The sequence below is a fragment of the Neodiprion pinetum genome, chromosome 4 (genome assembly GCF_021155775.2).
Source record: "Neodiprion pinetum isolate iyNeoPine1 chromosome 4, iyNeoPine1.2, whole genome shotgun sequence".
Classification (NCBI taxonomy): domain Eukaryota; kingdom Metazoa; phylum Arthropoda; class Insecta; order Hymenoptera; family Diprionidae; genus Neodiprion; species Neodiprion pinetum.
The window spans coordinates 21,761,269-21,773,762 of record NC_060235.2 but is presented as its reverse complement, the minus strand read 5'-3'; the positions used below and the strand labels follow the sequence as shown (position 1 = coordinate 21,773,762).

The 12,494-nt window shown below is 40.2% G+C and overlaps 1 protein-coding gene across 4 annotated transcripts in view; it reads right to left on the bottom strand.

The window, feature by feature from the left end:
* LOC124216655 (limbic system-associated membrane protein) overlaps positions 1-12,494 on the bottom strand; it is a 110,888-nt gene that overhangs the window by 4,589 nt on the left and 93,805 nt on the right. For 3 of the 4 annotated variants that reach the window (XM_046621453.1, XM_046621456.1, XM_046621455.1), the window contains exons 4-8: positions 10,922-11,074; positions 8,809-8,937; positions 8,554-8,691; positions 3,196-3,345; positions 2,958-3,014 (exon numbers count right to left, since the gene is read on the bottom strand). In XM_046621453.1, the coding sequence (XP_046477409.1) occupies positions 2,958-3,014; positions 3,196-3,345; positions 8,554-8,691; positions 8,809-8,937; positions 10,922-11,074 (627 nt within the window). Of the gene's footprint in view, positions 1-1,981; positions 2,071-2,957; positions 3,015-3,195; positions 3,346-8,553; positions 8,692-8,808; positions 8,938-10,921; positions 11,075-12,494 lie in introns of those variants that run through there. The other variant, XM_069135314.1, reaches the window with a different exon arrangement.

Genomic DNA, 12,494 nt, shown 5'->3' with positions numbered 1-12,494 from the left:
TCATCAATCCCATTCTGCCTCGTCATATATACATATGTATATGTATGTGTATGTGTATGTATATAAAACACAGTGGACAGTACATCATTTATCTCCGTTTTCAACGCGGCAAATAACACACATTTGTTCTCCACTCTCTTTCTACCGCACTGCTGTTGTTGTTGTTGTTGGGAAAAAATAATAATCAGAAGGATAAAATTGCAGTGATAGAATTCGGAAGAAATTAATCCTCATCTTTTTATTATTTTATATTTCTTATTTCCTGTAATTTGAAAAAAAAACGAGGCATGAATTTTAGTGAAGCGAAGAATTCGACTTTCCGACGAGTGGGAAAAAGAAAAATCGATAAACGATGAGAAATGTTTCGTACGGGAAGAAAATACTCACGGTCAGTGAAATCCTAAGAGTTTCTCTGCCAGGTTTGAAAAAGCTTCAAAGAAATCAAGCGAAACAAAAAAACGAGATAGAAAAAAATGCGGCAAAGTAGTCTGCACAAGGATTTGAAAGGGACCCGCCCTTCTATGCGCAATAACAGAGGAACGGGTCGCGATGGACTTTTCTTTGTGAACCCCGTGCAAAGCTTCAAGCTCGCGATGCTCATATAATACGCTATATATATATATACATACACACGCGCACACACACACATATATATATATATATATAGAGCTGCGTTTTCTGAAGAAACCAGGTTATACGGTTATTTCGGACACGTATGTCGAGTCCGCTCACGGTAAAAGCTTCACAAATAAATGCCGGTTATATACCCGAAGCTTCGATGCTCGGTATCTATGTACACATATCGTATATGTATAAATGCACGTATAGGGAAGAGGAAACGATTGCGCGATCGAAGTGAAAACAAAAAAAAAAGAAACTAACTTTTTGAACAATTTTTCTTGTCCAATTACAAAGCTTCTTTCAGTTTTTTGAACGTTTGAACGTAATTTTCTTTTTAATCATTTACATCATACCTCAAATTGACCGAATAAGTTTACCGAGAGATTTGTAAATACTATCACCTGAGATTTTGAACTTATCGAAGTATTCGCTTATTCCACACGATTATTCACACGTTTCCTGGAAAACTGCTTTTCCGTGTGTGTGTGTGTGTGTGTCTTGAAGTTTTTTTTTTTTTTTCTTCCATCTTTACGATTCGTAGAAGATAGTGTTTAATTCTGAATAAAATGAACAATCGTATGAAACGAATATGAACGATACTTAATTAACCATCGACCGATATCCAAGTTTTTTCTTACGATGCATTGGATGTTTGCAGCTTAAGAATATAATAATTCTATAAATAATCAACGTGCGATTATATCTCGTAATGAAATTGATTTTTGGTTAACGAACCTCTTTGTGGAATAAAGAAAAAAGGAGAGAAAAAACAATAAGATTAACCCGTGAACGACAAATCAACAGCAAACTCCGATAGTTACAGTGAATTCACGAAGTGGTGGAGATAGTTTGTCGTTTTAGCGATTAGTCGTCCGTATCCTGCAGGAATTTGCGCACAGGATTCAGCCCCCCACCCGATAAACTGTTTCAAACTATATAAACGTAGACGTATATACGACGCAAACCGAACGAAGATTAATTGCGAGCCCCATTTTCCCCCTCGGCAAACGTACAGATTCGTGCAGTTACTTCAACCAGCGTAACGTTTGTATAATCCATCGAATTTGCCCTGAATAATGCAGAATAAAATGGCGAAAACGAAGGAAAAATGCAATTGGGAAAAAAGTCAGAGACGAAATTGATGCGCTTTTCTCTCTCTCTCTCTCTCTCTCTCTGTCTCTCTATTTATCCCGGAATGAGCTTGGCAATCGGCTTTGCATTAAAAAGCTTTTAGTTTGCGAGAATGATAATACATATACAGGTTATTGCATGCATGAGAATCGATTTATTCATTCCGATTATAATTCCCACTTCCGAAACGAAATCGACTTCTTGTCGATCTTCGTATATTAGAGTAAATTGTCTGCAACGTTCTCTCTAATCGCCATACGTCTCTCTGTTCGATCATTTCTACTTTCCTTCGTAGAAAGCTTCATCTATCTTCTTCCTCTGAAATAATTTAATGAAATGGATAGTTCAGTCACGTTCTGCCCAAATTTTTAATACCCGTATATTAATTGTTACACTATTTGCCGAGTTTTCAAATTTTGTAAATTGACCAATGCCAACGAGAAAAAGCGTCCGGAGTTTTTCACTACAAAAATATATCGAAATTACCAAAACGTAGCTACAATAAATATTCATATAAATAAAAAAAAAGAGGAAATGAAACACCCGCTTGCAATTTCGAACAACTGCAATGTACGAAAAAAAAAATGGCATCATACTATCATGAAATAGTAATTAAAGGCAGATAATTATTTTCTAAGAATCGACGGGTTTAATTTTGCACCGTACCGCGTTCGGCAGTTTATTTTCCGTCAGGCTGATCGGGGACGAGGATTAGGGGTTTGTATGTACAATGTAGATACATACATATATATATATATATATATATATATATATATATATAATACATACGTGGATAATATGTTTGAGCCAGATACCTAGTTGGGCGGATAGGTATTATAACCATGTGCTAAGAATCGTTAATCGTGATTCGATTTCTCTCGAACTGTCAGACGGGATTAATTATTCCCGCGTTTCAAGTTATCGAATTTAAACTTCAACCCCGCATCACCCTTTGCTGATAGAAGAAGATATAATTGTGAGTTTGCGATACGTGGGTTAAAATATAACTGTATTATGCAGATATAAGCGGCTTTGAATCATTGTCGGGAACAAAAGAGCAGCGAATTGATAAGTCCGAAATTAATGAAAGATCAGCTGATCCGTTCATAGAGTAGGAAGAGACAAAAAAACAAACATATATATATATATATATATATATGGCGACTGATTTTTCGGTTTTCCTATAGACTAAAAATCGAGCTCACCTTTGTACTTCGTCCCGTTGCCGTAAGTTGAACGGGAACCGGAACTCGAAGGAATTTCTGTTACGAGAAGAAAATAACAGAAGGAAAAAAATAATTAACATCGTCATGATGAAGAGTAATTGCAATTAACCAGACAGGATTGAATAGGAATTTGAAAAATTGATCCATATCGATTGGGTGTAATTGATCAATTTTAACTTTGCGAGATAAAAAAGAAACGAAGCTTGAGAAAACTCACCGTAAAGTTTGATGCTTCCGTCGGTATCGCCGAGTGAATTTTTCGAAACGCATTTGTAAGCTCCGAAATCCGACGGACCCACCGATCTGATCGTCAAATTCATGTGAACCGTGTAGGCGTCCTCGAATATCGAGGGTTCGTATTTACCCCCTGAAAATAATATGTAAAGAATTTTAGGAAAAGGATGACTGTATCAAAATTAGAGAGTGAACGCGAAACTCGGACTTATTTGAGTAAACTTAGGATTAATTTATTGCGGATTGTTCATTCTGCAACTGAACAATTTAGATTTCAAAAACGATTCACGAACATTATTCGACCGCATCGAAACTTGAGGGGATAAAAAAAACTACGTGGAGGGTATATAAAAAAATTTTAAGAAAAAATAAGAGATAAAAATTAGAGACTTTTTTACGTCAAGCTTTTTCGAATCGTGTGATAATCGTTAAACCTTGAGTTCCAATTGGCACTGTTAACGACGTCTAATAACATCTAATTATCGGTTGATACTCGCGATCACGGGGCGCATGGCAGCGGGTGTTCGAAAATTGGAAATCGAAGGGGTTGGGATTTCTGGGTAACGTTGAAAAAGCCAACCGTGTGACATGCAAAAGGAATTCTCGCGACAGCGGGTGTTGCACGATAGTAATAATAATGACAATAACAACAACAACAATAATGAAAATATAAGCTTGAAAAGAGATATTTCTGTAACTCGGGGGTGGAAATTGAGTCGTAATATCAACGGCAATCGCGGGGGTGAAAGGGCGAAAGATGGGGTCACGTCTTGTGTATATCACTGAATTTGACAACAGTCCGTCCCTTATTAAATATAGATCGAAAACTCCGCTACTGAGACCGTCTTCTTTCTCTCCACGGGGTGTAAATTTTTTCTGTGACTTTTCCAGCGGACGGATTATAAAAAAATTCTTCAATTTTGTATCCATTCACAATTAAAAATTCGTCATTAATAATTATGGATGTACCTCGATCACATAACTCTGGGTAAAAAAGAATATCAGCTAAAAGCGAAATCCGATTAAGTTTCATTCCAATAAGCTCTGAAATAAATTTCAAACTAATTGGACGTATTTCAACGTCTCTCATGAAATTAAATCACGCTATTGAACATAATAAGAATACCTTTTTCATTCAAAAGGCTGATTTTGTTTTATTATTCATCCACGGCAGACTTATACACCCCAAAAAAGTAATAACAATGATGATCAATTTTCTCGGGGAAATTGTTGGGGATCAATTTTCTCGAGAAAATATATATATATATATATATTGCATTGTACCCATGTAAAAAATATATTAGATTTCCGGACTTTTCGAAGATTATTCACGAAAGATCGCAATTCTTATTTTTTTCATATACATATAATATGTATATACTGGGGTGTTTCAGAAAAAAAACCATTTGCGGTTTTCCACCATGCCACCCCCTAAAAAGTTCGTTTAGGCTAAAAGAGAAGGTTCTGTCCAAAGATGAGCGTTCTACGTTATGTAGAAGATCGCGCTCAGTTGATTTTCCACTTTTATACATCTTTTTTAATTCATGAAGTATCGTGAATAACATTTTTCTTGTTGCTTGCATCAATCGTAATATCAATTTACGTCATAAATAAAACGCACACTTGTAATATTAAGTCTTCGGTCCATGTTTGAAAAGTGTATCTAACGACTTTTTCATTATTAATTAAGTCTCATAAAACAGTTATAATTTAATATGAACTTTAAATTTAGAAGAATAAGATTCCCGGTTGATATATTGTTGAGTTACGGACCGTGATCCCTGGGCCGAAAATAAATGCCAGGAAAGAAATAGTAATTGAAATGCTACAAAATGCTTCTTAAGAAAATCAGAAAATCAGAAAAAAATGTGTAACCGAAAGTGACAAATTAACTGAGCGCGATCTTCCACGCAACGTAAATCGCTCATATTTTCATAGAATCTTTCTTTCAACGGAAACAAAATTTTTAGGGAATCCCACGGTGGAAAATCGTGAGATATTTTTCTGAAACACCCCAATATATACACATATACATATTGTACGTACGTACGAGACCTGCAGAGGTAGAAGAATTTTATCGTGAAATTTTATAACCAGTTAAGGGAGTAACTGACAATAGTTCAATCAGGAAGGAAGGAGGAAGGGAGGGAAGACGGCCCTCCACCCCTAAGAGAAGGCTGGGCGACGTTCGCGTGCCGAACTCGTTTTAGCATTCAGTCGGCGACGGCTAGCTAAACGTGATATTGGCCTAGAACGACACCGAACATTCCTAACTCCCGGTTAGCGCGACCATCGCCACCCTCCACCCCGAACCCCCGATTCTCCAATTTTTCCGTCAAGGTTTAGCTGCCGCCAATTTCTTCGTCTGGATGAATTATTGATGGGTCAATGGGAGTGCCAAAGCTGCCGAGGAAAATGGAACGCAAGGAAAATACACCCGGTTTTCGCCATTTTTCTCCTTGGTTTTTATCGCCTTGTTCATGCTGTCTGACACCAGAAACAAGATTCGAAAAGCGTCGGGTGAATAGAAACTATGATCGAAATGCGAATTTCAATTTCAAAAGTTTTAAGTACTGCGATAAACTGGGTGAAGATTATTTTTGAAACGTCCGTAATTAGTTCAGATATTTTTAACAGCCGTCTCATTTATAAAAAAAAAAAAACTCTGTTATTCCACTCATTTTTTATCATCCTATCGATGAAAAGGCGATTCTATTTCATACCTAATTCGGTTGCGATTTCAGTTTCGTACAGACGATTTGCGGAGTATAACGATTTGCGAAAAAATAAACCGTATCACTCGTGAGAATTTAAAAAGCAGCATGAATTTAACCGGTGAAGAAATTGTAGAATACTCAGATTTCTTTAGTGTTGTTAATATGATGTCTTCGCGACTGAAATTCGGTGCTTAAACATTTCTTCCCGTGCCCGTGTCAAAGGATTTTCTTCAGTTACGTGACTTTTTCAACCTTCGTATAAATTATTTTCAATAATTATAATACAATAATTTCTCTAATAGTAAGGTCCGCAAACTTTAAACTCCATCGAAAATAATTTTTTTTTCGTTGTGATCAAATTTTGATCAACGTAACTAATCACCATACATTTAATATGACAACGGGCTTCGAAACATTCACAGTATCTTTTACAAATATTTGTACTTTCCTCCGCCAATTAACTATATGATAAAAAAATATGACGAAAGAAAGAAAAAAAAAACGTAATAATTAAATGAACAGAAGAAATCCAACTCACTGTAGCGAGATAAAAACAAAAGAAATCAGAGACAAAATCACCACATCCATGAATAAAAAATTCTAAACGAAAACAAACGTTTAATGGGGCGAAACGGAGCACGGTGACGAATTTCGAACGTGGCAGGAATATACGAAGGCGGCGAGGGGCGTAAATTCATAAATTCGATTTACACGGCACGCTGCTGCAGTGCAGTGATAGAGGGGGAGGGGGGCTCACTTCCGTTGTAGCGGGGGTTGGGGGTCGGTTTTTACGGTGAGCGTTATCGGTTCTGATACAGATGCAAATTCGTAGCAGGAATATAATGGGGGGCCGGGTGGGGGAAGGCGGGAGCCAAAGGAGACGTCGACGACGTTTCTCAGGCAAATACGAACGCATCGGTAGCAGCAGCAGCAGCAGCATCCCTGAGGCTGCAGGGGTTGAAACCCCCCGAATCCTCATAAATGTCAGATAAAATCAAATTCCATCGCCTAAATCTCGTCTCTCTCACTCTCAATCTGTACGTGCTACGTTCGGGCAGAATCTGGCGGTGCTCTGCGTACGTTTACATGCATTATTCAGCAGCTAATTTCGGTTTCGTGTATATAAATGTATATATGTATATACACACACACATACATACACAACATTACATGTACATTAGGCTGTTTCGGTGAACAATAATTTGCGATTTTCCAAAATGGCACTCCCTAAAAAGTTTGTTTAGGTTAAAAGAATGGTTCTGTCAAAAGATGAGCGTTCTACGCTATGTAGAAGGTCGCGCTCAGTTGATTTTCTACTTTCATACATTTTTGAAATTTTATAAAGTTTCGTGAGTAAATATTATTTTTATTGCTTACATCAATCGCGTTATCACCTTGCGTCACAAAGAAGACCCAGAATTGTAATATTAAGTCTTCGATTGATGTTTGAGAAGTGCACCTGACGATTTGTTCATTATTAATTCAATCTTATAAAATAGTTGTAATTTAATATGAACTTTTAATTTGGGAAAATGAGATTCCCGGATGATATATTACTACGTTATGGCTCGTGATCTTTGGGTTGATTATAAATGTCAGGAAAGAAATGATAATTGTATGCCACAACGTGTTTCTTTACATATTCAAAAAAATGTGAAAAAAAGTGACAAATCAAATGAGCGCGATCTTCCACATTACGTAGAACACTAATCTTTTTACAGAATCTTTCTTTCAACCTAAACAGACCCTTTTAGGCGATGCCACGATGGAAAATCGTAAATTATTTTTTTCCGCAACACATTAATATACAAATAGATAAAAAAAAACACTGGATAGGAAGAATGAAAGTAAAATATAAAGGAGAAAAAACAAGACACAAGAAGAGAAACACAAGGCAGAAAGGAAACGTCGTGTTATCATGAAGCAAAGAAGAAGGAAAATGCTCTGCACTACCGGTTTCGGTGCCCCGGATTCAAGTTCGCGTAATAAAAAAGCACGCATATACGGTTGAATCCCACTGAAACCAATTATTGTATCCTGCAAGCTCGAATCGCCTACAATGCTTTCTATACACAAGAGGCTTATACTTCACATTTTTTTTCTTTCGCCGGACCTCGAGGATGAATAATAAAAGATGGCATAAAATGTCCGACCTAACGATGGAACGGTGAAACTTTTTCTTCCCCTTCCGTTCATCGATTTGTAAAATGATCAACAAATTCGACATACTGTCGTAAACGTCGGATTTCACTTGTGAAGTATCTTCTTGATGAAGTATTAAAGTACAAAGTCTGCGATTTGAAATTCAGAGTTTCAAATTTTGACGATTTTTTTAATTTCACACAGCTTCATGAAGATGAATCTGAATTTTGGCCTAAAATCAAATGAGACTACGATTTCAACGTTTCTGAGGATCAGAATTTTCTTGCTGTTTATACACGAATATCAGTCTAAAAGAAAATCGCAAAAAAATACGAACAAAGACGAATAATATTGAGAAAAAACCGGAGAGCTTGCACCGTCCAAAAACGATCAGGGGGTGAATATCGGGCTCGTGAGTTCTCCCGATAGAATGAAAGGGTTAGCAGCCCCGGAGAATGGATTAAGAAAAAAAGCGAACTAACCCTGAGGGACGATTTGGCCCTCGTCGCGAGTCCAGTAGTTGATGGATTTGGGGTAGGCCTCGGAATGGCAGCCGAGTGTCATCTGCTGGCCTTCCCTCGCCCCGACGAGTTGATTCTGAACCCAAATCATGGGCGGAACTGTAATTGGTACATAAAGAAGTTTGTTGATTAACAGCAGTGCTTGGATCATACTAAAGATAAGAACACTGTCGCGATCCTCCCCTCTTGGAACTACGACGTTGCATTATAACGTACAGTGAACGATTAGCGTTATCCTCTTGCTGACCGAGGGTGGAACTCCGTTGGACGCGATGCAGAGATAAGATCCCATGTGGAGTCGGTTCACCTTCGTGATGTTGAAGAATGGACCCTCGATGCTGGTGACTGAAACAAATCAGAAGCCCGTAAACAGTGGTGGAAAAAAGCCGGTGCACGATACGGCCATTCGAACAAAGACGTTCAATGGTGGTCGGCCCAATTTTCACCATGATGAACCAGTTTTCGAAAAAGCCTCCAGCCTTTGACCCCCGAAATCCGCAAAGCAGCAACAGAGAAGTGAATCATCGGCAGTGCAGGGATTAATTATTGGAGTCGATGGGCTGCGATGGGCACAGAACACGTGGCATGGTGCAGCACCCATTCGATTTTATTAATTCCAGAGTGCAGGACGAATTTTGGTATCAATGACGAACCATACCTGCGTACAGATTAATCGTACAAATGAGACCCATGCGAGGTGAATACAATACAGAGGGACAGAATCCGAGCTGTAATTTTGGTGAGTAGGTGGGATCATGTGATTCGCAGGGTGTTCATCAGCCGGCCGTTATTAATCACATCAATGGAAACTGATGATCAATCGTGATTACTGTTGGCGGTATTGCGCGCTGATCATTAGTTTTTTTTATCGAACCGGTCGTTTTTCTGAATTTTTATTTTCCTTCCAACGGGATTCTCTGTTCTCAAATAAGCTGTTCAAATTTTTTTCTCACGTTATCATTACTATCGTTGCACAGTTTTATCATAATGAAAATCGCGACCGTTCCTGCAAGTATAATTTCAATTTTTCACGGCAGGTGGTTGGGGTGTCCGACATTGTGACCGTGACGGTGTAGAAAGCCGATAAGAGAGTACGCGGCAGGGTGGTGGCAAAGGGTGGTTTAAAAACGGTCCGCAGGTAAGACCAGAATAATCAAAGGGCCGAGAAGGACAGGAGGGTGAAAAGGGAGAAAAACTGGCCACACTCCCACCGGGCGAGGAGCTGTAGCACAAAGAAATCAAGTTACATGGTTAATTGATAACGTACGAGGCGAGGTCAGAGGGTGTTACTTAGTAAATTTATATATATATATATATATATATATAGCCCACCAAGGATAGAATAGTTGCTACGGTAAAGCCGAGGTAAGTAAAGTAATGGCGTCAGTAAGGAAAGTACGGTTAGAAGGAAGCAAAAAAGAGAAGAAACATCTAGGAGCTGCGGGGTGAAAAAGAATAAGTTCAGGCACGGGCACAAGGTGCCGTTCAATATCGATGAATTATTCATCGTCAACTGGACGGAGACCAACGACTTAAGACTCCGATACAGTATCTCGAAGCATTGATGATGCGGTGAACAGAAATGAGAACCCGCGAATGAAGGATCAAACGGACCGCGGTGAAAATTTGCTGACCCTTTCAATTGGGTCCTGGTGATTTGATCTTATCGGTTGATTGACACAGGAGTCGAGCAGCTCGTCAGCGCTGCGAGGATTAACACTAATCCAGGATCTTCATCCCAGTCGGGAAAAGGATGCAAATATACGTTACATGGCACCGCGTGCCGTGCCGCAGTCAGTGAACCGGATTCGTAGTCTAACTGGATGTGATTCTTACCTGTTAAACTCGCCTCCGCAAACCTCCTCCATCCATACGTATGTCTACCTAACAAAGTTTTAACCGTTTGCACGGGGCTGGATCAGCTCGTCCTTTCCGTTCCGAGAAGGACTACCGTTTACAGTGTACCTATCCTACATTAGTTCTCGAATTATCGAGTGACTCGTAACTCAAACTTCCGTTGTGGTGAAAATTCATCTAACATATCTCAGAGCTATAACCTATCCAAGCACTCGGTTTTCATCGCTAGAAGAACATTGAACGTAAAATGAAACGCTTCTTCGCTGGATTGCTTCACAGCACATCACGATTTTTTACGGTTGTAACGTGGAGTGCAATTGAGCCCCAAAATCCTAAGACACTGGTCTAGTATTTTGGAACTTTGTTTTCTAGCAACAGGAATACTCGAGTTACATCCTTCGAACTTGAAATTAGTAATACCGAGAGTGACCGGAGTCTCCAACCGTGTCAACACCTCGCACAGCATACTTACCACCATTTCCTAAAGGAATGGGATGGCTGTCCTCGCGTCTCCACGTTATAGTAGGCGTTGGTGACCCAGTAACAGCGCACCTAAGGGTAACATTGCTTCCCTCTCGAACGACCATATCAGTGCTGGTTGGATAGTCCAGGATGTCCGGTGGAACTGCGGGGCAGAAAACGCATAGAGAATGAGTGACTTGGACGAGAGAGAGGAAAATTCATGGTGACGGATTTCCTGATAGATGAAAAGACAGCACGGATGTGGGGGGTGATCGGGCATGAGGGATTTTTCTGCAGGGTTATTGCTGCCTAGAATAATCGGATTTGATTGAATCAAGGGACACGTGCAGGACGGTTCCGGCATTCGGCAACGATTAATGCGCGTGCCGAAGGCACAGTCAATAAACCCCGATGAAAGACCGAGCGATATCTGCCGCGTCACATCCGACGGAAGTGCAGGGGCCCCGAACAATACCGAGAGAACCCCGCTGCGCGTAACCCCGTCGTCGTCAATCCCGTCCTTACCGTCAGTTACGTGCCACCCCTCCGGAGCATGACGAACAAACAGACACCCGTCATTCGGCACTCGACGACGCTTAAACGCGACGTCTCACTGCTGCCCTGATCCCCTCCTCCCGCGCGTTAGAGAAGGAGGATGATTTTATTCTGCCCCATAGCCGGAACTCGATTTGCGGTTGAGTGCCCGGATGGGTGATGCTGAATTGGCGGGTCAACCCATCCTCCGGGTTTATTCGATGCTTTTCCCTTCCTCCCGTCTCCAAGCATCAATCTTTCCCGGAGAAAGGACTCACCTTCGACCATCGTCCGGCCACTCCTCCTACCCTCCCGCCGCTCACCGTCCGAAAAAGGAAAGTCGCGCACGACGCTGCTTTCACCCTTAAAATTCAACGATCCTAATCCGCGAATGATCAGTCAACCTTGTCCGGTTGGGAAATTCTAAAGGTACCCATGCACTTGGGGATTTTCATTATTAATACACGACTTTACACGGTCACTCGATAACATCGTCATCGATCGCCAACTTTCACCGATTTGTGAAACAAAGCAGTATCGGTCCATTTCGTCTGGTTCCAAGAACCTCAAGTTACCTGTTCTTGACAACCGTCGATACTGTCCACGGCTTTAATACATACCTTGATATAAGATTATTATCAATTGTCAATTAGTTGCCAAACGTGTAAAATCAAGTATAAGGAAAAACGAAGCTTGTGCCGTTCCGAATATGTCAAGAAACTCTGTACTTGGGCGATTTACGGTATTCCATAACTTTACAAGGCCTCGTTCCTATTTGCCAATGTTTTGCGAACACGTAAAACCGAGTACGATCCGGTATCGGTTCTATCTTCCGGAGACGACAGTCAAGCAGCACCCTTCCAGCCGTGAGGTGGAATCAGTGTCTTCCGGCTAGTGAAATTCGAACGACAGAACACGTTTGTTGGTTCTGGGATGATAAAGGAAGAAAAGAGGGCGACGTCATTGAGTACCCAGCAATTACAAAACGCAGGGTAAATGTGCCCTCCGTGTAAAATTCGACGGCTGACACGAGTGTCAGTTTGTTCACC